The 21787-nt window shown below is 42.1% G+C and overlaps 1 protein-coding gene across 16 annotated transcripts in view; it reads left to right on the top strand.

The window, feature by feature from the left end:
• The window catches only part of tenm2a (teneurin transmembrane protein 2a), a 248142-nt gene that overhangs the window by 86115 nt on the left and 140240 nt on the right, over nucleotides 1-21787 (top strand). For 7 of the 16 annotated variants that reach the window (XM_074648056.1, XM_074648053.1, XM_074648066.1 and 4 more), the window contains exons 3-6: nucleotides 8479-8523; nucleotides 8656-8694; nucleotides 9983-10273; nucleotides 17407-17457. The exons of 1 other annotated variant lie outside the window; for it this stretch is intronic. In XM_074648056.1, coding sequence (XP_074504157.1) covers nucleotides 8479-8523; nucleotides 8656-8694; nucleotides 9983-10273; nucleotides 17407-17457 — 426 coding nt within the window. The remainder of the gene's footprint in view (nucleotides 1-8478; nucleotides 8524-8655; nucleotides 8695-9982; nucleotides 10274-17406; nucleotides 17458-21787) is intronic. 8 more of the 16 variants (XM_074648065.1, XM_074648064.1, XM_074648063.1 and 5 more) reach the window with 4 other exon arrangements.

Here is a 21787-nt window from a genome sequence, read left to right as displayed (position 1 = left end):
TGACATTTTGCTACGTTGTGAATTGAAATAATAGTAAATATGTAAGTTGTCACGAACCTTGTTATACTCATCTGATCTGACAGGGACCATAAAATACAGCCCTTTAACAAAACAACGGACAGCTGATGCAGCTGCGCCACACTGACGTCGCTTTAAAATCTCCGAGGCGAGGATGTCTCATTTGTTAAATGCCTGGTGCCTCGACTCCTCTCTCCTCGCGTCTCGTCCTCGCCTCCTCCGCTCGCATCTCCCGTGGGCAGGACTAAGACACGAGGACAGAAGGCGAGGAAAGAATCAAGGATGCACAAAACTCAGGAGTGAGAAAGCCCCCCAGACTGCTGTCCTCTGGGCAGGAGAAGAACTAGCCCAGGGATGGATGACATTTGTCACACCTATTTCGGGCTCCTCATTAGGAGGTGCAAGGGCCCCTGTGGCTCAGGCGGGAGCCAAAAGAACGGATGTCATCTGGGAGGTGTGGGAAGTGTTTGACCATGACTCTCCCATTTGGGCATACAGTATCTGTTAGGTCGTTACTGCGCTGCTAATGGTGGCGTTAATGACATGCCTCATGCAATGGGATATGTTTGCGTGTATGCACGTGTGTGTATGTGTGGGGGGGAGTGGAGGAACGGACTTATGATCATCAACACCAAGCCCTACGAGGCTGAATGTCAGTGTGCCCTGTCATTCTGTCACGACATGTCAGTCACACGGTGAAGGTAATGTTGAACATATCTCTGCTACTGCCACTCACTCACTATGTACAGCAAGAAGCACTCTGGGAGACAACAAAAGTTGAAAAGAAGATGCAACAGCACCGTTTAACGAAACACTTAATAATTTAACACCCACATTCAAATTTGATCACACAATTACTTCATTGTTTCCCTGCGCAACATGGTTTTTTTTTATTTATTTTTTCAAACAAACCTTACCTTGATTCCTGACATGCCCGTTAAGACGAATGAATGTGTTGGTGTTTGAAGTGGTGGTATGTGTGCTAATGCTTTGTTTACTTATTAAAGCAAAATGCACATGTTTAGTTTTCCAGATGTCAAGATAAAACATTTTAATCTTGACAGCGTCGTCTGCTACAAACCACTTTGTTTTTAATCCCAGCAAATAAGTCAAAGAATAATCTCCTTTTTGAGGGATGAGGCAGTTTATCTGATGGCCATGAGAGTGATGGCTGAGATAAGATGTTTAGCCTAATAGAAAAGAAAGACTTTTACTGTAATACGCTAAAACCCTTTAATACTCTGAATAAAGGGTTACAGGTTGATTAGAGAGCACATCTGGGTTTCAGAAAAAACACAAAATAATCTTTTTTTATTATTATTAATATGATTATTTTTGTTGTTCTTAATAGCTAGAGGCCCAATATATGTTTGAGCAAATTAATTGTATGTTATCAAGGATATCAAACACCCCAGTGAATGTTCAATAACAACCTTTTTAAACGGCCAAAATGTTTCTGGTCACCTTCAGCTTTGTTTTGGTCTTCACCAGAACGAAATATCTGGCTCCTTGGCTGCTAAATGCTCCATTATGTTCAACAGCTAGTCGCTAATAAAAACTGTCTGCTGTTTGGTGCTGGGTGGGTAGTGTACAGTGGGTTTATTAGAGCTGTGAGTTTGATGGGAATGGGGACAGTGAACCAAAACAGTAAAGTTGCGGCCGTAAAACCAAAATATCGTGCTGAAAGACAATATAATGCATGAAAGTCAGATGTGCTACATGAATATCCTGCATTTCCTGCACTAAACATTAGCACTGAACGTAAATCATGAACTGCAGAATCGTCCAATATGAACATAAGTACATGAACATGCAGGTATTTGAGTGTAATTGTGTAATTTAAAGACTTTTACTTATAGATTAGGGATGGGTGGTGATTTCCAAATTTTCAGATAGTCATTAAATTATAAAAAATAGAATAGCTTATGCGACTATCATCTAGTCTTAAAAAATATATATTTTACCGTTGCAGGCGCCACCTGGTAGTACCGTTACAGGATAAAACGTGTGGCACGTTCAGATTGGCTCTTTTCCATCGCTGCAGGTGTGCGCGTGTGTGCGGCGCCACGCTGAGCCCCGTAGTTTCAGCAGCGGAACATCATAAAACACACATCATTCAACCTTTATAGAAACTAAATAAAATCACCAAAACTGTCTTCTTTCCACTGTTCCAACAATTTGGGAAAAATAAACCCTTAATTCATGGAGTTAAATTTGAAAATGTGCCGGCTCTACACACTGTCTCTCTCTGCTCACGGAGCAGCTGCGAATAATGATCGAATAATTCCCACTAATTATCAAATAATATTTTTGCTTGAAATGCCATCCTTATTATAGATGAGAAAATGTTGTGTGTAAAAAAAAATGTCACAGCAAATATGGTGATCTCATTATCAACATTTGTAGAGGTTTTGTTCATTAACATTCTCACTTCTGATGTGCAACATTCGCTTCATCCTCACCTTATCACCATGGAAACCCTGATTTATGAAGATGTTTATTAGTATTCTTCACTGCTGCACTGTGTGTTTGTGTGTGAGAGAGAAATAATAGTGTGTGTGATAATTACAACTGCACAACAAATCTCCATTCTCACTCACAGACAGCTGTGACCTTGAACCTTGACCTTTGTATAACATGTATTCAAGTCAAAGCCGAACGACTCTTTCTTGCCTCTCTGCTTCGCTGCTTCCATTAGATCCACTATGTTGGCTTATCATTGAGGTATACGCAGTACCCCTCCGTCTGTCTGCGCTCTGTCTCCGTCTTTTTCTCTCCGTCTCTCTCTCCCCCTGCAGAAACTGTTTACCATGACCGAGGATTTCATCATTCCTCACTACCTCATCTTATGATCCCATTTTTCGTCATCGGCTCGCCTCGCTCTCTGTTTTACTCCCTATTATTTTTCTCCCCTAGCAACTTCAGAGGAAGTACATTTCTCTCCTTTTCACACAGCGACACGCAGCAGCAACCTGTGCGAGCTAAACTGTGGATCGTTTTTCATTGCTTTGACAAAAAAAGGAATTCAATGTCTTTCAAAATTCATGAATTCACGCATTTTCTCGCTCAAAACTACAGCAATTGTCTCCTGGACTGTATCTGCAGCCCATTTTGCATGTGTTTACATACTCATTTTTTTTTCTAATTTCCTTACTATCTATACAAAGAGGGGAACACTTTGGAAGAGGTGATTTACATAAGCATCGGCAGAGATAGACAAGTGTCTGATAGAGGATGAATAGTGGCCGTGAGAGTGAGAGGAGAACGTGTGTGTGTTTTTTGGGAGACAAGATGACAGAGAGGAAGACCATCTGTACTGTAGTCTCCGATGAGCTTAGAGCTTGCTATTATTCCTCTATATCTGTATCGTCAGTAGATGTCCTATACACACCGTATGTAATTGAGTTTTTGTACTCCAGCGAGATAAGATAAGGCAAAATAAGACTTTATTGATCCCCAGGGGGAAATTCACATGTAACAGCAGCACAGAGGGAAAGAGGTAAGAAAACGAATAAAGAACCATTTGAATGAAATACATAAAAACGAAACAATTAAAGTAAAGAGTTGTACAGATCAGGGTCTGAAATCGCCAGGCCATTCGTTGATCCGAAAACACTGGAGATGGAAATAGAGAACCGGTTGCTAGTTGTTCGATTCCTTGACATCTCATGCCTCCATGACTATCAACTCCTCTTATTGATGCTTTCCGACAGCCACGCATGCACAATGACGTATACACACAACGTATCATGTTTCAGTTTGTTTGGCCACGGAGGTGAGAAAAAAAAGCTATCAAAAGCATGGCGCTACTAAAGTTGATGGGATGCACCCTATTTTTTCCCTGATAAAGCTACACTGTGAACAACAAATCCTTGTTGAAATCAACAGGAGGTGAGTTAGTGACGTTACCTGTTAGAATTCGGTAGGCGGCACAGTCCTGCTTGGCTTAATAACGGAGCTACTTACGTTAACGGAGGTTATATTATGAGGCGTTCAAGCTCTGCACAGTGAAATTGACTATTGGGCGAAGGTAAATTACAACGTTATCATGATGTGTTCAAATGTAATCTTGTGAAATGAATTGTTTTTGCTAGAAACTTTAATAAATACAGTTGTTTGTAGGAGATGTTTTCACAGCAATATAAAATGGAAATTAGAGATGGAATTATGACCTGTTTAACTTTTTAACACCAGCTCTAAGCAGCTTGCCAAGATTTTTTTATAGCAAATATTTTTAAATAATCAGAATCATTTGAATTGTGTGTTTTTATGCAAATAGCCACTATAGATGACAATAGCAAAGTGCAGTACAGTACAGTGTACAGTACCCTCCCTCCCCCCGAAAAAAAGCTACGATGGAATTCAAACACTGGAATTTACTATGTATTTAATGTTTTTTTATGTAAAATATATCAAACATTGAATGATCTAAAATTGTATTCCTTCATTTAGCGCATAGATTTCAAAAGTGGCAGATAAAATTTCTTAGTGGCAGACAAAAAAAAAAATACTTGCCTGCCACAGTGGCAGGCAGTGAAAAAAGTTCATTTCAGACCCTGGTACAGATTACAGTATTTTGGTAAAATTATAGCATTTTGGATATGAGATTCTGTTCCATTTTGCCAGCGTGTGAAGACAGCTGTGCAGAGAGTTTTGTAATAGTGAGGTTGACACTGAGAAATGTGCGTAATTAATTAAAAAAACTACTATTCCCCATCTTGTCTTCAGTTTTACAATCCAGCTCTCCTCTTTACGATTATGGGAGACACAGGAGATCAACTTCAGTCGGGATTTGATCCCAGGAGAGCAGGAATATGCCACCCATGAAAGTTGGGTCCTAACTACTATATTCTCTCTACTTTGTCATTTCCATCATTTCCCTGACTCGCCTGTCTCTTTCTTTCACCTGCGTCTGTTGAAAGATTTCTTCACTTAGGGCCTCTATTATTAGGAAGGAATATATATGTATATTTTATTGCTTCATAATTCACAGGAAAGAAAACACAAAAGAGAAATTAATTTGTTCAGGGATACTAAAGTGCAGTGCAGATGAATTCTGAATTGGATGCAAATGAAAATGGAAAATATAAAAAAATGACACATTTTTGGCTGCTATTAGCCTCACATTTTAGCATGTTCTCAGCTGTGACAAAGAAAATAAGGCTTTTACTGTTATTAACAGTAATTTCAGCCATTTCGGGGGATTGCTGAGGAACCTGCCGTGCACAGTTGCATGTGCTTACTGATTTTTATGCATCCTCCACCCAGGAGGAAATCAGTTCACTAGTTCAGCACTTCAGGGCAAATCAGAAATTGTTCGGAACTGCCGCTCGCTCAAAAGCTCAAAATGGCATGTCCAAGGGTGGCCTGCAGTGTAAACTATCGGATCTGGAAAAAGCAACGTAATTGCAGGCATTGAAGCCCACACGTCTTGCCTGTTTTATATCCTGTACAGAATTACACGGTGGGGTGAGGGAAAGGCAACCAGCATAATGCAGAGTCCTGCTGCCTATACTTTGCCTGTCAAACTGCTAACAAGCACAAATGATTTTTTAATGATAGGCCCCTCTATCCCACAAAGCTGTCTACTCACAAACACTCATACTCGTACACACACACACACACACACGCATTGCAGCGTTGCACACATTCGCTCCCACACACATCCATAATGAGTTTTATCAAGGGAAGTACATGTGGTTTAATGGATCACTGCAAATGCCATTCCCACTCACACGATTGTATTCGACTTCCAACAAGATGCTTCTTTTTCCCCCGTGTCACTTATTTTTCCGAGACACAACGTGCGGCGCATGAATACTCCAAATGATGATGCATCGCAGGTGCAGGAAACTAAAGTCCCTGCTGAGCTAAGAAACGAGTGGAACCGCATCTTTAACCATGTAATGTTTCAAACAAATGATGGGTCTTTGTAAATCAGGGGCAATATGTAAGATTCAGTGTGTGGTCTGTAGTTAGTCGCGGGTAAAAAATGCTAGGGGCTGCATTGGAAGGGGCGTGTTGCTCCAATTACCGGTGAGACTGTGAAATACGATCAATCTTGCCTTTTTTTTGCCAGAGCCATCTGCGCCTTACCTTTCACGGCAGCTGGATTTGCGTGATGTCACAAGATCATGCAAAAATCCATCTTGTCAGACTTCAAGTAATGCGTTAGTGTCTGATCAGACCAATCAGCATATTGAACTACTGCAGCTACGGGCGTGGTCTAGGTGTGTGTGACGCAACACGGAGAGGCGACTGTTCGTTCAAAACAACAATGGTGGCTCCTAAAGAGGTTAGCGTAGATGCTGCAATAGCATCCGTTATGTCAGAACCGGAGAGTATTTCTTCATTGCAAGAAGAGCAACAAACAGCACTGAAGGCTTTTCTAGATGGACAAAATGTTTTCACTCTTCTCCCGACTGGCTTCAGTAAGGATTTGATTGACAGATGGCTCATCCAATCACCTGCAAGTCTTTTTTTGAAAGTGCCTGCCCTTTTACAAACGGTTTCCAATCACAGCTTCTCAGATGGTTCTGTGTAACAAAGCATCTGGCGGGAACGTCAGTCGTTTCAGCAAGTTCCCCGAAACGACATACTTACGTTTAAGTGACAAAGGCTTCCAGCAGTCGTATTAAATATGATGGGAGCAAAGGAGGAAGTCGGGTGAAGTTGTTATAGAGCGACGAAGTCTCCGTAGGGAGAAGGATAAGCAAAATATTGGACTTTAACACGGAAGGCCGCTTTTTGTTTCCCGTTATCTAAAGACAGTCAACATGGGTTTCTTTTAACATTGACCTGTAGTAACTTTACCGCTCAGGTAAACACTGTCAGCTCTGGCAGAACTTTCCCCATTGTTTACGCTTTTAGCGCTGTTAGCACAGTTAGCTACGAGCCGTTGGCTCGCCATCGCCATTATGAGAGCCGTTAAGAGTTAATAGAAATGCTCGCAGTCCTGTATTTAGCACCTTCAACCCGAACGAAGATGTTTCCCCAAATCTAACCAAATTGTTTTTATGCCTAAACCAAACCAAATCTTTTGGTTTTGTTATGGCTTTAGAAGGTACAGACAAATGTCGTCCTGCCATTAGGGGGTCAGATTAGAAAACGCTTCTATGTGTCATTCTGGAGGGCACGGACTAAAGATATACAGTATGTTGTTGTTTCATTTGGAGGACTTGTGAGGTTGCTGTGTTTTTTCACGCAGGGCCAAAGTCGGTCTAAACCTGGCTTTAACAGAGGCATAACTGTTAGTTACGCTTTCTCTTGTTATTTCTATTGCACTTAGTATAGCCCTGTTTTCATTTGAATTTGATTTAGCATATACTGTCCCATATTATACATCTCATATTCTGTTTCTCTGCAGGCTAGAAAATAGACTTGCCTTCTATCATGTAAACTGTGTTACTTGGCGCCTAGTACCCCCAATTCTCTCTTTCTTTTTCTCACATACTTACACACGTTTCACACCGTTTTACTGCCTTTGTTTCCCTTCCTTCTGCTTTTCCCTTCGCTCTAGTAGTGAAGAAAACCTTCTATATCATGCCGCTTTCGCTCAGTCTAATGCAGATCTACACACACATACTTGCACATTATTAACCCACTTTTTAGTCTTGCAAGGTCATGTTGTGCATGTTTTTTTTTCACGTTATTCCTATTTCAATTCATATTTTCCTTTTGAAATAGATTCGCAAAGCATTCACACTGCGCTGCTTTCGCCCTATAGCGCAGTCTCATTCAGAGACGCAACACATTCACGTTGAATGCACAGATAAACAGACAGACAAACGTACATGTCAGCATGTACACAATGAACAGACACAGATGTGTGTGGCCCAAGGCAGCTGCGGCAGCCGCTCAGGCCTTGGAACACATTTAATGCGCATTATGAGCTCAAGAACGGCAGCGGCGTTGCACCAAGAGGAAGGCATTGATCTGATTAGAATGCAGCACCGCATTTGCCCCCACATCTGTCATAGTATCATGTAACATGCGATTGGTTTTCTATTTGTGGAATAACTGAGATGGATTTTCGCGTCTGCTTCAACCCGTCGCACCGATCCATCTTTCTTTGAGTACATGTAGATTGCCACGGCATTGGGCTGCGTCTACCGCTGATGGTGATAAGGAGTGATTGGATTTTGCATATGTAATCACTGGTTATGGCATGTTAATTGTACAGAGTGGTGGCCTGTGGGATGTAACATTAGATATGTGTGGCGAACACACACACACACACACACACACACACACACACGCTGACACACTGTGATGTTGTGTAACTGCTTCCATGTAGTCTTTGTTTAGACTAGAAGATGTGTTTGTGTCCCAATTGTTGCCATTGTAGTTGGATGGGGTGATTTGCATAGAGCATCATCTGAACTGTGATTGTGGAGTAGACACTTTTCTAGCAAGCAGTTCAGTTTGGGATGATTTGCTCACTGATCTCTACTCTCTCAGGCCTCCTGGAGTTCTCCCCCGTCCTCCTACGATACTTCATCTCAGGTATGGGTTCACTACTAGAGTTAGATCCTGTGCATATACACAGTAGTGCTGTAGTGTAAATTACCACCACATTGTCAAAGCCCCTAGTGTCACGTATAGTAAAGAAGGTTCCCCTTTGTCATCCTTTATAAGTGGGAGGAAAAGACAAAGAAGCAAAGAAGAAGAGGATGGGTAATACTCCCTGATGTCTTTCGTAGCTGGTCGGATGCTTGGCAAGCTGTAGCCTAGAGATGCCGAATCCACCTGTGGAGTCATTGGCTTGCCTCTGCTCGCTAGTCCAGTCCATCTGTTTGTCTGAGTAGAACTATAGAGCCTGTCGCCACTTCCCCGGGCTAAGTTTCCTCTCAGGCCCTCCCTCTCCCCATTACTTTCAGCACAACTCTCGAGTTTCGGCGAGGCTATGAAGAGGAGTCGTGAAGTTCCAGCAGACGATTTTCATCTGTTTAATTCCTCTCTCTCTGTGATTGCGTCCGTACGCCTGATGAGTCACAGTTAACCCAGTCACACAGCTGTGTGATTCCCGGCGCACTGATTCATCCAGCGTGCCGCCACAATGCCATCCTCTCTTCAATCGCCTCTTCCTCCACCCCCCTCCCTCCCAAACTGCTAATGAAGTGAATCACAACTGTTTTTCCCCCGATCCCTTTACCCCAACAGCTGATGGTGAGCGATTGCATCCACAATACTCTTTTAATTAGTATAGAGAATAAATTGGTTGAGCATGCCTTTTTCCTTAATTGCTTTTTCCTCAGCTTGGATTTAATTGGGCTGCAGCACTGTTTATTGATCTCCTTTGATGTGCTTTAATTTGGATAATTTTATATATTTATTTTGGAAGTGACGAGTCGGTTTGTCTTGAGGGCGAGAGTGTTAGTGCTGCAGCAGACTGCAGTATATTCAGCGAGCCTGGGGTCCAGAGTGTGATGGCAGCTAGGTGGGGAGATGATCAAACCCAGAAGGCAGCAAAGCAGCCCCACTACAGTCTGAGAGGCCTCAAGTGAACAGCTCTTTGATCTCACATCAACACCTCATGAATGCCAATGCATAGCAGTAAAGCGAGGGAGGCAGGCCTTCTAAAGCCAGCTTTAACAGGCCTGCAGGCCAGTACATATTCCTTCCAGCAGCTAGTTTGTAGTTTGTGCCTGATTCATGCTGTGTCATCTCTCCCCCTCCTGCCTGCCGCAACAAAGACCAATTTTCAGCCTCCGCCTCCGTAGTTTCATAATTAGTGTGCTGCTCTGCGTGTGATTGTGGGTTTGTTTGCTAGATGCGTGTGTGTGTGTGTGTGCGTGTGTGTGTGTGCGTGTGTGTGTGTGTGTGTGTGTGTGTGTGTGTGTGTGTGTGTGTGTGTGTGTTTGCTTGTGGGAACATTTGTTTGTGTGAATGTTCTCCCATTTACTGCTTTTACTTATATCACTCCCCACCCTCTACCTATGTAACCCCACTCTCTCCGTCGCAGGGGGTAACTTCACCCTGGCCGAACTGGGAGTATGCGAGCCGACCCCCCCGCCGCACCCCGCCACCGTTCCCTACTGCCCCGACCTGGGCCTCCTCCAGAGGGGGTACTCCCTCAGCGCCGGCTCCGACGCTGACTCGGACCCTGAGGGGCCGCTGTCTCCGGAGCGAGCCATCCAGCTGTGGGCCGGACGAGGGCGGGTAAAGTCCCGCCGCAGCTCAGGGGTGTCCAGTCGCGAGAACTCCGCCCTCACCCTCACCGACTCAGAGAATGACAAGTCTGACGACGAGTCAGGTAGGACAAAGGACTCTTGGAAGTGTGGTTGAGATGTGTATATCAAAATACATTGATTTGAGAAAAAGTGAGGAACAGTGTGAGTAAAACTTGAGGGAGTGAGGACAAACCGGGGAGGATGAGTTGGCCTCATGAGCGAGAATGTATATCTTACACAAGTTTGTCGATACTGTTGAAATCTTTAGACCCCTTCTCAAACAGTCAGCCATTATATGAATTGTGAGCGAGTTGGATTTATTGATTGAGTCTGTTTCTGATCTGAAGAACAGTGGTTGGAACCCCCCCCCCCCCCCCACCTCTCCAGAGAGCCATCCTTATTTTCATCAATAGCACTTAGCCAAAGCCCTCTAACTCTACCCTCTTATACTGCTTATCTGCTGAGATCTCACAACTCGTCTATCAGTTCAAATCTTTTGGAAATTTTTGGAGCATTTTAACGTTTTGTGATCCAACACGAAGATGCCTTTGAATCTCCGCGCTGAGTGTGAGAGCGTGGTGTTCCCAGAGGGACTCTCTCCATCCTCTGGCAACTTTGTTTATTGCCAACTTCCCATTTCCTTGTTAATCCTGACGTCGTCGTAAAACCTGCGCAGGAGCTCCGCCGAGGTGTCGGTGGAGGTTAATGAAAAGTGGAAGGAAGCAAAAGCAACAGCCTAATTAATTGAATTCTCGGCAGAAACACGTATCAGCCGTGGATCAACCTCTGTTGGACTGCGGGCCTCCTGAATCAGAAACAACTTATGTCGACTGATCAAACTACTCAACACCTATTAAACACATCAAGAAACACCTTCCCCGAGACGCGCCTCTCATCCCACCAGCCGATAATTGCTTTGTGGTTAATTACCAAGCTAATCTCGCAGCCGCAGATATCAGCCGCAGCCGCCACTCTCTCACTCTGTCTGTCTCAGGGCCAGGAGAACGCCACTGAGCGCTCTGTCGCCGGCATTTCCAGACCTTGTAAAATTAGCTTCTTAATCCTGCACTATATTGTGATAATCGTTCGCCTGCAGTATGATCTCGCTGAGTGTTGATTGTTGAGAAGATCAAAAGTTTTTTTTTTTTTTTCCAGTTTCCAAAAAGAAACTTTATACATTGATCATTCATCGTGGATATTTTGTCTGTTCATTCATATTGATGATTATGCAGAACGTTGCTAAATCAAAGTCGATTCAGCTAAATGCAACACTTCAAAAGTTTCTATATTGAAGTGTTGAAGGGAACCACCGGCTCCCACCTTTCAGTCTCGTCTCATGGTTTCACAGACCAGAGATTTAGATCAGGCGTCTGCACTGCTGTCTCTGCCAGCATGAAGAGATCAGAGGCAGCGCGGCAGCCTGATAAAAGGACCAGGTGTGTGCGTGTGCCTGATCAAGTCTTTCGTTAGTTATTTAGTTGCTCTGAATGAGGAAATCTCACCCCCTCGCTCCTCCAAACAGAACATCTGATACTGAATGCACGTCACACCTCAAAGCACCCGGAGGAAAGATTTCACTCCCACCAGACCCAACCAGCGTGTGTGTGCCCCGAGCGGTGCGGCTGCCGAATTTGCAAGCGCGTGTGTACGTTACCGTCATTGTCTTTCTATATGCTACTCTGTCTGTCTACGGGTGCGAGAGTGTGTATGAGGCCTGCATGTGTGTGAGGAAGTGTGAAACAGGAGCAACGGGAGTGTCAAAACAGCAGGAAGAGGATCTGAGGGTCTAATAATAGAGATTGACAGAGGCAGACAGAGAAACAACATCATAAACACATGCTAACAAATCAAAAAGACGGTGACGTGCTAAAACACCAAACAGCACGCCGCGCCACTCTCATCTCGCCGCGTCTCTAACAAGCTTCTGAAGTCTCACCTCCACTTGCTTCTCCTCCTCCTCCTCCTCTTCATCTCCCCTCCTCTCCCGCCTTTCGTCTTCATCTCTCAAGCTTCGTCTTCTGTCTTCTCTCTGCTCGCGCTACGCCTCTCACCGTCTCTCGTTATGCTCCCGTCAGTACAGCTTGCCAGCGTGACTGACAGGTGTCAGTTTAAGGGTCTAGGGTTCCCCTGCAGGGCAGGAGCGCACATGTGGATGGATGTGCACGTGTGCCCTATTGCAGATTTCACTACCAAAATAGAAAGCCCAGAGAAATGGTGACAGATAGCACAAACGTCAGGGAAAGTGCTGTTTGTGTGTTTGTGTGTTTGTGTGTTTGTGTGTGTGTGCTAGTTTTCGTGTCAGAAGGGCAACTGGCTGCAGATTAATTGCCGGGTAAATTCACAGCTTTGTTTTGCCTCATTTCTTTTAACTTCATTACTAAATATTTTGTACAATAATTAATGGACTACAAATTAACTCCAAAATAATTAAAAAATTGGGGAGACTTTCTTGCCATATTACAGGTTGCCTAACTACATGTACTATTTTTAAATGTTTGATTCTGGAGGAGTTGAACAGTCTGAAAAAAACAAACCTGAGTCGATAACAAATTAAAGAGTGTGATCCTTTGGATAGATAGTCGTCAGTCCCGGTTCCCGGTGCCTTTGCTAGTCTCAACACAATTAGCACCACATATACACCTATTGTAAACACGTAGAACTCACAGAACTGGTATAGAGAACTTTGAATGCTGCTGTATGTTTGTGTAAGTACAACTTCTGCATAGATATATACTGTATGGGACCATGCTATTGTATGCGTATGTAAGTGCGTGTGCATGCATTGGACACAGAGAGAGAGAATTATAGAATACAGCTAAATATTTAAATATTTGGCTCAATTCTAAATATTGAAGTACATTGAAATATTGACTGGCATTAGAAACAAACATAGTGCCCACACATAGTGGTAAACATGTCTGCTGGATTCTGCTTTTTTATGCGGAGGCATTATGTTTTTCGGGTTATTCGACCCATTCTCGTGAACGTGATATCTCAGGAACGCCTGGAGAGAAATTTTTCAAATTTGACACAAATGCCACTCGGACTCAAGGATGAACTGATTAGAATTTGGTGGTCAGAGGTAAGGCTGTCCTGAAAACCATTTTTTGAACTTCGAAGCTTCGGTGAGTAATATTCAAAGGTATTCAAAGCTTCGCGGCACGGTGCAGCGCAGCAAGCTGACATGTTCTTCTGTCTGTTGCCAGACTACACAAACAGTGATATTCATCTAAGAATAACTAATAATAGCTAATGTTGAATATGAATAATGTTGTGGGATTATTCCTTATTTCAATGGCTATTTGGGGATTTATATTTTATTATTACATAAAAAAAAAAGTTTTTGACCATAACTCTGGAATTCATATGCTAATTATGACAATTTTCACACAAATGTCTAATAGGATGAGATGATGAAGTGATGACATTTTGGACAGACATGGATGTAAACTGCAAATTGACTGATTGGTTGGCGGAGGTGTACAACCGCGAGGCGCTAATTATAGTTTTTCTGTCATACACGTACACACATAGAGTTTTAATATTTAAAGACAAGCTCTTCCAAACACATAAGCACTGGGGCTAAAATCAATGTTATGATGTCAATATGAATATTATTTTCCAATATCAGTTTTGATGCATATCACAATTAGGCAAATGTATGCAAGACTACATGAACAGTCAAATAATTAAATTGACCACTTTTTTCCTCTGTCGATTTTTTGAATTAGAATATATTGATATTTTGATATCTCACCATCTCTATCAGTGGATGAAGTTGTCATCACATGACACAATATTTGAACATCGGTTACGTTATTTATTTGATGGTTTCAATAACAAGCTGCTTTAATTCATTCATTTGTGATGTAAATGAATTACAATACAATATGATAATATAATCACAGTATGATTCCAATTAAAGTTGATAATTATATGCTCACACATGCATGCAAACACACAGATTGACTTTCAAAGACTGTAAAGACTTTAAACAAAACACCCAGAGAGCCGCAGATGTACAGTAGCACCTGACTACAGTGTGCAGGTGTACCGGCTACTCATCCAGAAATGGGCTTCACCTGTTTCCCCTGCAGACCTTTGGCACCTGCTAAATCAGTTTCTAAACTAAAAACACGGTGATTATTTTTTCATTTGCTTTTTTTATTTACTGCCAAATTCCAATTACCGACAAGTATGTAAAGCCTGTTAAATTAGTTTCCTAAATGCAACTCAGGGATTTCAAAGTTTCCCTACATCCAGCTTTATTGTCAAGTATTGAATAAAGACACTTCGCTTTTATTGCCCCTTCCAGACACTATTAAAATAAAGAGACTAGAACGTTGACTTGGCAGGGCCAATACAAGTTTCGTTTGCACAAGCAACACAGGGAGACAAACAAATATGGGCATAGAGCGCGGCATTGTGGAGATTTCATTTTGGCGAAGTGGGAGGAAGAGATTTACTGTCACGCTGCGCACCGCCTCGTAAAACGTCCGTCTGGAAACACAGGCAGGAGAATAGGAGCGCTTGTAAATTCCCACAGCGGTGCCTGATGACTGCATCCAAACTGCATTGATCAGGAGGGGAGAATGATTAAAACATGCATTAGATGAAATAAGATCAGGCTTTGACATTGATTTAAACCTGAAGCCCAGGGCAGACTTTATGGCCACAATCCATAGTCCGGTGCTTTACACATGCTCGTGTGTGTGTGTGGGTCCATATGCCTCTGTGTTTCCCTCTCGTTAAAGAGCAGCCTGTTAAGGAAACAGGCAGGAATCTAATTCAACTTCAACATTGTTTTCCGTCAATAAATCTTCACTTTACTCATATGGCCGACTTTATGAACAGAGACACGGGCTGGCCGCTCACAATCGAGGCCCCGCCCAATCACACATGCATGCTGATTAGCTGCTTCCAGGCGATATCCCTCTCCTCCATCCTCCTCTGGCTCAATCTCTCCATCTCGCCGACTGGATAATAAATCATACGGTAGTATTGTGACGTATGTGACAGGATGTATTAATCTCGTAATTAGGGAATGAAAAGGTGGCGCTAAATTTAGTCTGGCCTTTCTGCCTAACCCTGCCCCCCCCTGTCTGGGCATGCTCAATTGCCTGGCTTCCCTCACTGGCTCCTTCATTATTGGAAGTTTTTTTTTTTTTTACTTATAGAAGCTGGTTTGTGTTGCTTAAACTTTATGTTAATTCTCTTTTTTGACAAAGCAGAAAAACTTTTCAAAATGTCCCTTAAAACATCTGCAGTCAAAAGTTGTTTTTTTTGGTAGCTGTAGCTGTAATTATGCTTTATAAAATCTGCGTTTGGCAAAGTGATTCCTGATTAACTAATCAAATCTGCTAGCACAGGTGGCAGAGTGCCTGCACCCGCCCTGTCCTCTTTATTCAGTTTTTTATGCACCGCAAACACGAATCCCACCATAAATCAAACCGCGTTCACGTCCGCTGATGTGTTGTCACTTATTTCCAAGTGGAGCGCTCAAAGGATTGTCTTGCAATCAAGGTAAATTAAGATAATGTTTAATCATGATCCTTTTGAATCTTGAATAGAAAGTGCTCTATACTTTGGAATACATATTATAATTATATGTCACACAGTGATTGTAAGAGCCTTTTTCTTTCCACCGCAGCCACTCTCAGCAACGGTAACTCGGTCCATGCAGCTCCTGTCTATCAAATTCAAGCAACACTTACAGAGTTGGGCTGGTGGGGTCCCCCAAGACCTCTGCTGTCCCCTCAGGGTCTCTGTGAGTGTGTGTGTGTGAGTGTGTGTGTTAGTAAGAAACTGAAAGTGAAAGCTTGTGTGTGCGTGTGCGTTAGGAGGGTTGGGGGCATTAGCCTCTGATTGAGTTTTCAGAGAGCAACGTGGGGTGCGAAAGGCTCGACAATGGTCTAACAGAATTAGTAGCTTGTGATGAATGGTGTGTGAGAGCAGCACTGACAGCTCGCTTTCACAAACACACGCCACTGTGAGTGCTGGTGTGTGTGTGTGCGTGCATGTACGCCTCCATACTTCACCCACTGGTTCAAGGACTTTTTGTCCATGCAGCGAGAGCTACGCATGCTGGAATGAGCAAAGTAGCGGTGGACACACACACACACACACACACACACACAGACACAGGCGTGTGGTGTGTATTTCCAAGTGTCCGTCTTTGGGTTTGAAAAATGCCCCGCAGTCAGGATCAATAAAGATTGGTCTATTCAACATACTGATCAAAGCGCTCATACATGTTCACACACACACACGGCGATGAATAAAAACATTCACTACCCGCATTGACATTGTTGGGCCAGATATTGGACAAGGAGTGAAGACGCAGACAAAGACAGGCACACAGAAGAAAGCAGGTGCATTCACACACACACACACACACAGATGCATAAGAGCAGTGTTTAATAAAAGCCCTGGGATATTGATCACAGTAGATGGATGCTAACTCACATTAAAGGGAGGGAGCCTGGAGTGATAGAGAGAAGAGAAGAAGAAGAGGGAAACATAAACGATGAATAAATGGAAAGGGAGAGATGATGAAGGAGGGGATTTTCACATAAAGCTGAACATGACGGCATTGAAAATGATTGTGTTCTTGGCGTGCAGCAGTTGCAGCAATGGCCCACCCATACTAACCATATTATTATCAGGTGAAAGAGAGTCACAGGAGCGCTGGATGGAATATCATTGGCGTCGGATTTGTAACTTGCTGACGACAATGCTGCCGCCCTATTAGGGAATTTAGTTAGCCGTAATGGCCTCTCATGCCATCTTTGGACCTGCCAGAAAAAGAGAGGGGAAAGTGAGAGAGAGAGGGAGGGAAGGAGCACTGAGAGCAAATTGAGAATTCTGCAGCCCATTATGAGTGGTCATATTTTCCTCTGCATGCTGCTGAAACTACTTTTGTAGTTTAATGGTCAGCGCTTTGCTTCCTAATGAAGGCTGGAGGTATCAGATTGAGAGGGAGAATGAGGGAAAAAGGTGGATGATGGGAGGGCGGGAGGCCGCATTCACTTTATTATTATTTTTTTTACCATATTTTGTATCTACTTTGTGTTAGTTTTACTTTTGTTTGAGCTTTTCTTGTCCAGTTTTGTTTTTTACTCTCCAACTCATGCTTTCTTCCTTGATTTGTCATAACCCTTTATTTTGTTTCTTTTCTCCTGCTTTTTCTTTCTTTCCTCAATTCCCTCTCCTCCAGCTTACCTAGATGATGAGGAGGATGAGGATCCGTTTGGGGACTATGTAATCAGTAAGTCACGTCTGACTGTGGCCTCTCTTAGCTCACTTAGCCCCATGTGCTTGTGTGTGATTGTGTTTGATGTGCTTTTGTGCCCTTTGCCGCATTCGTCCGTGCGTGATTTACTGTTTTGTCTATAAGTTGATGTTTTTTTTATGAAAGAGGCCGTTGCACAAAGTGTAATAGCTTCTAACTGGGCTCACGCTGAGAGTACAACATTATCCCGGAGTCGGTTCAAAGGCCTGCTCTTTTTCAGAGTATGATTGCACGTATTAGTGTAATTGTTGTAATGAAACATTACATTTTCTTCAGTCCATTGTGAAAAGTTGCCAGGATGTTGGCGTTACTGTAGGTGGGAAAGAAAGGACAGTAAAGTAATTGGATTCTGTACATTACTCTTGTTTCATCTGATACAAGCAAAGCCATTGTTCCTTTTCACATGCCTCATCTACATTTACGAGCTCCTTTCATTATTATCTCCTGTTCATTAGCACACGTCCAACTGGTTAATCTCTTTGCACTTGATCAAAGAAAATTTCCCAGAGGGTGCGTTTTTTTTCCCACTCCTCCACTCCCGGAAACTCAGCCGTATTTACTCGTGTCTCGGAGATTGTTTGTCTCTATGAGCGCGAATTAGTGTTAATGTTTGTGTTATTGGGCTGTGGAGTTTTCATCTGTTTTCATTAGTAGAATGAGAGTGGTAGGAGTGAGAGTGTGTAGTAGAGAAGAACGAAAATGCGTGTTAGGGGGTGAAGGTTATTTTTTTTAATGCCATATGGTTTGCGTAATAGGATTTGTTGTACACATTATGAACATGTTAGACGTAACACTTTAGGTCACAACCTTGAAGCGAATAGAATAGAAGTAAGACATTCACGAGCATGGCGGCAAAGGGCTGAGGAGATAATGGAGCACAGGTCCTCTGCTTGGTATCATGTAAAGGTTAATCTTCCTGAAGCGTTTTTGAATAAGTAGAAAGAGGTGAATTCAGGTTTTTAGAGCGCACAGTCGCAGGGACACACATTTAGAGAAGGTGGACTCAATATATAATATCAATATATATTTATATACGGATAAATATGCAGCTTAACTGTCCAAATTTGTTCTGACCTTCACATGAACAGTATATGAATAATGGAACTTAATGACACTGACACTTTTGAGTGAAATAGCTGTTAATATAAATTCAGACTGCGCTCTCCTGGTTAAATTAGAATACTTGTATGAGGCAGAGTTATCACAGCTGATATTTACTGATGTTAATTTCCCTCTATGCCTTATTTTATTACTTTCTGTCTGTGGAAACGCGTCAGAAATGCACTATTTGCTGTTCACAGTCTCCTTGGTTTCTGGTGAGTAAATATTCGCGACTTCCTTGGAAATGAAAGTCTTGAAATATATTTGATTTGCCATACAGCGCATATACAATATACAATAACTGGGAAGGATAACGTCTTAACACTTACTGTATTCTGATGCATTTCCTTCAATATAAAGTCATTTTAGAGAAAGCTTTTAGATAAAAGGCGTACACTGGATACAGAAAAAAATGATTTTACTTAAGATGTGTCACGGACAACGAAGACGGTTCATCACTGATATAGTATATACAGTACTATCAATACCCAAAGCTTGACAACTGTACTAATCAAAAAACCCTCATTCTCCTACCACCACTTCTGCAATTATTAAAGCAGTATTTCATTTTTGGAACATTTGAACTTTTTAGCTCTTCGGCAGCATTCAATTTCCAACAAGAGCTAGCCTGGCTGACACCACAGGCTTTCTGAATTTATTTCTACATTTTATTCCAAAATGGAAATAAGGAATAATAAGTTATCGCAAGAAGTAAGGTCCAGCATACACAATGAAATATTACCGCCATGCATTTTTCTTCTTTAAATGAGTTCAAAATTACAGACAAATGCACCTTTCAATCTAAAGTAACCTGCTAACCTTGATCATATTTCTCAAAATGACAGCATTTACCAAAGCGCAGCATATGATGCAACAATTACTGAGCCATCAACCAGGTCAGACATTCAAACAGAAGTCACATGTCACCTGTCCAAAGGATGATTTACAACCCACCAGTGACTGTAGGGGACATCAGACTACACCGTCATCAATCTTCTGGCCTGGCAGATAGGCAATAGTGTTGGTGCTTGGTATACATAGGTGCAAAGAACAGACATTACTGGTACATCAACTGACCATTACTCATATACCAGTTATGCAGCCTATCTCACTATGCCTTTACTTAATGCTTGCTTCAGGTTTACCTGTGCAGGTCTTTTGTTTGTTAGACTCATAAGGGGTTTACATCTGGTTGTGAAATGGCTTTTTTTCATTGTGTTTGAAACTTAGAGTTTTGTTGTTAAAGTGATGGTAACCTTGGTTTAGCCACACTAGCGGCATGGCTCTAATGATGGCAGTGTTGGTCTGTTGGTCGACTTTGTTCCAGACTGAAATATCTCAACTATTGGATGATTTGCCATAAAGTTTGGTCCAGATATCCATGGCCCAGACAGTTAATCCCAAGGACTTTGGTGATCTCCTTACTTTGCCTTTAGTGGTACCATAAAGTTGCCATTTTATAGTTCTATGGAAAACGTCTCAACAATGGATTGCCATTGCTACAGACATTCATGTTTTTCTTGACTTGATGACTTGTATGACTTTATGATCCCCTTACTTTTCCTTCCAATCAGCATCAACTGTGTTTTGTGCTAATTAGCAAATGTAAGCATGCTAACACGCTAAAATAAGATGGTGGCCATGAAATCAGTTACCTGCTAAGAATCTCAATTATCATTGTGAGCATTGTAGCATGCTGCAGCCATGTCTCCTAAAAATGACATTCCCATACAACTAGACTGCATTCTCAATTAGGATTGGAAGGAAACTTATTTTGTCGGGGATTATGTTTGTTTCTGACGTATCACAAATATGTTTGTATGTTCGCGGACGGCTGCAGCAGGTGACATAGTACAACGAGGGACGGGCAGGGCAGATGACGAGTATATCGAGCGACCGTTAATGAAAGTTGCGTGGAATCATAACCTTAATCTAAAAGACGTGGTATGACAACGAGTATATAACAAGCGAGAAAGTCTGTTACGGGTTGGGGGAGTTGTGGTGTATGGTTCAAACCAACACCAGACCTTTTCCCAAGAGGCAGCGGTCCTGTGTGAAACGTAGTCTTTTTAAAGCCAAACCATGTTGTTTTATTAGTACAGCTAAGCCAGTAGTTTTGTTGCCTAAACCTAGTGGTGTTGGTGCGTTTTTTTGTTTTGTTTCAATTGAGAACATTAACTACGTGTTTAAAACTGCGACCATAATCTGGGAGAAAATACGTTTCCCTTGAAACGTGATTGAGAATGCAGTTTAGTTGTATGGGAACGTAATTTCGTGGGAGAGAGGGTTGCATGCTGATTTCTGCATTTCGTCCAAAGCACCACAGAGTGGTCATGTACACTCGTAGTCTTTTTTAAACATAAGTTGGTACCAGTTACTTACTGATACAAAATAGATGCACAAAAATGTTCTCAGTCTTCAGATCCTTTGGTTGTAAATATACCACAAAGACGGCAGCTTGTCAGACATGAAGTGAAGAGCAACATCTTAAACCACAAAATAGCATTCATTAAAGCTTTATAGTGTATTTCTGATGGGTTACATCACTGTATCATTTTGTTTGTTGATTAGTTTCATAATACATAGAGAAAGCTCTGAGAGGAGAAAAAAGCACCAACAATACAGAATAAATGTATTAGAACTGATGAATACTATACCACCACAACACAATAAATGCTATTTCCACAGATATTATATATATACAATATAGGGCACCTTGAGCTGTAATGGATATTGAACTGCAGAACTATTGTCTGGAGAGGAGGGTCTGAGTTTTATATGGTCGTTTGGTTTCCGTTTACAATTCTTTCGTTTATAGTATCAAGCTTATATCAAGTGTTTAATATTGTGTAAAAGCCAGTAAGGGAGTTGAGAATTTTACTCTAAGTGTGAGTCGATTTAATATATTCATATTAATTAATCAGTGAGTGTTAACTTCTTCACTCCTTCGGATTCTTTGGCATGTCCATCATTACTAACTCAAACTGTCCAGACCAAAATGTTTCCAATTGATGCCATGAAGCAGCCAGAAATAGTAGCATTTTGGATTTCACTGAGTTTCTGTGTGATGCAGCCAGAATGAACTGCTGGGACAAGTAGATACCAATTATAAGTGTGATGGCGTCACACAGTGCGGAAAAAAGTGATTTATCTAACTTCGAAGCCATTTAAGGGTAAATTTGAGGGAAACGTACAGTTTAAGTGG

This window comes from Sebastes fasciatus, chromosome 10 (genome assembly GCF_043250625.1).
Source record: "Sebastes fasciatus isolate fSebFas1 chromosome 10, fSebFas1.pri, whole genome shotgun sequence".
Taxonomy (NCBI): domain Eukaryota; kingdom Metazoa; phylum Chordata; class Actinopteri; order Perciformes; family Sebastidae; genus Sebastes; species Sebastes fasciatus.
The sequence above is the reverse complement of the archived record's forward strand: the minus strand, read 5'-3'. Positions and strand labels throughout refer to the sequence as shown.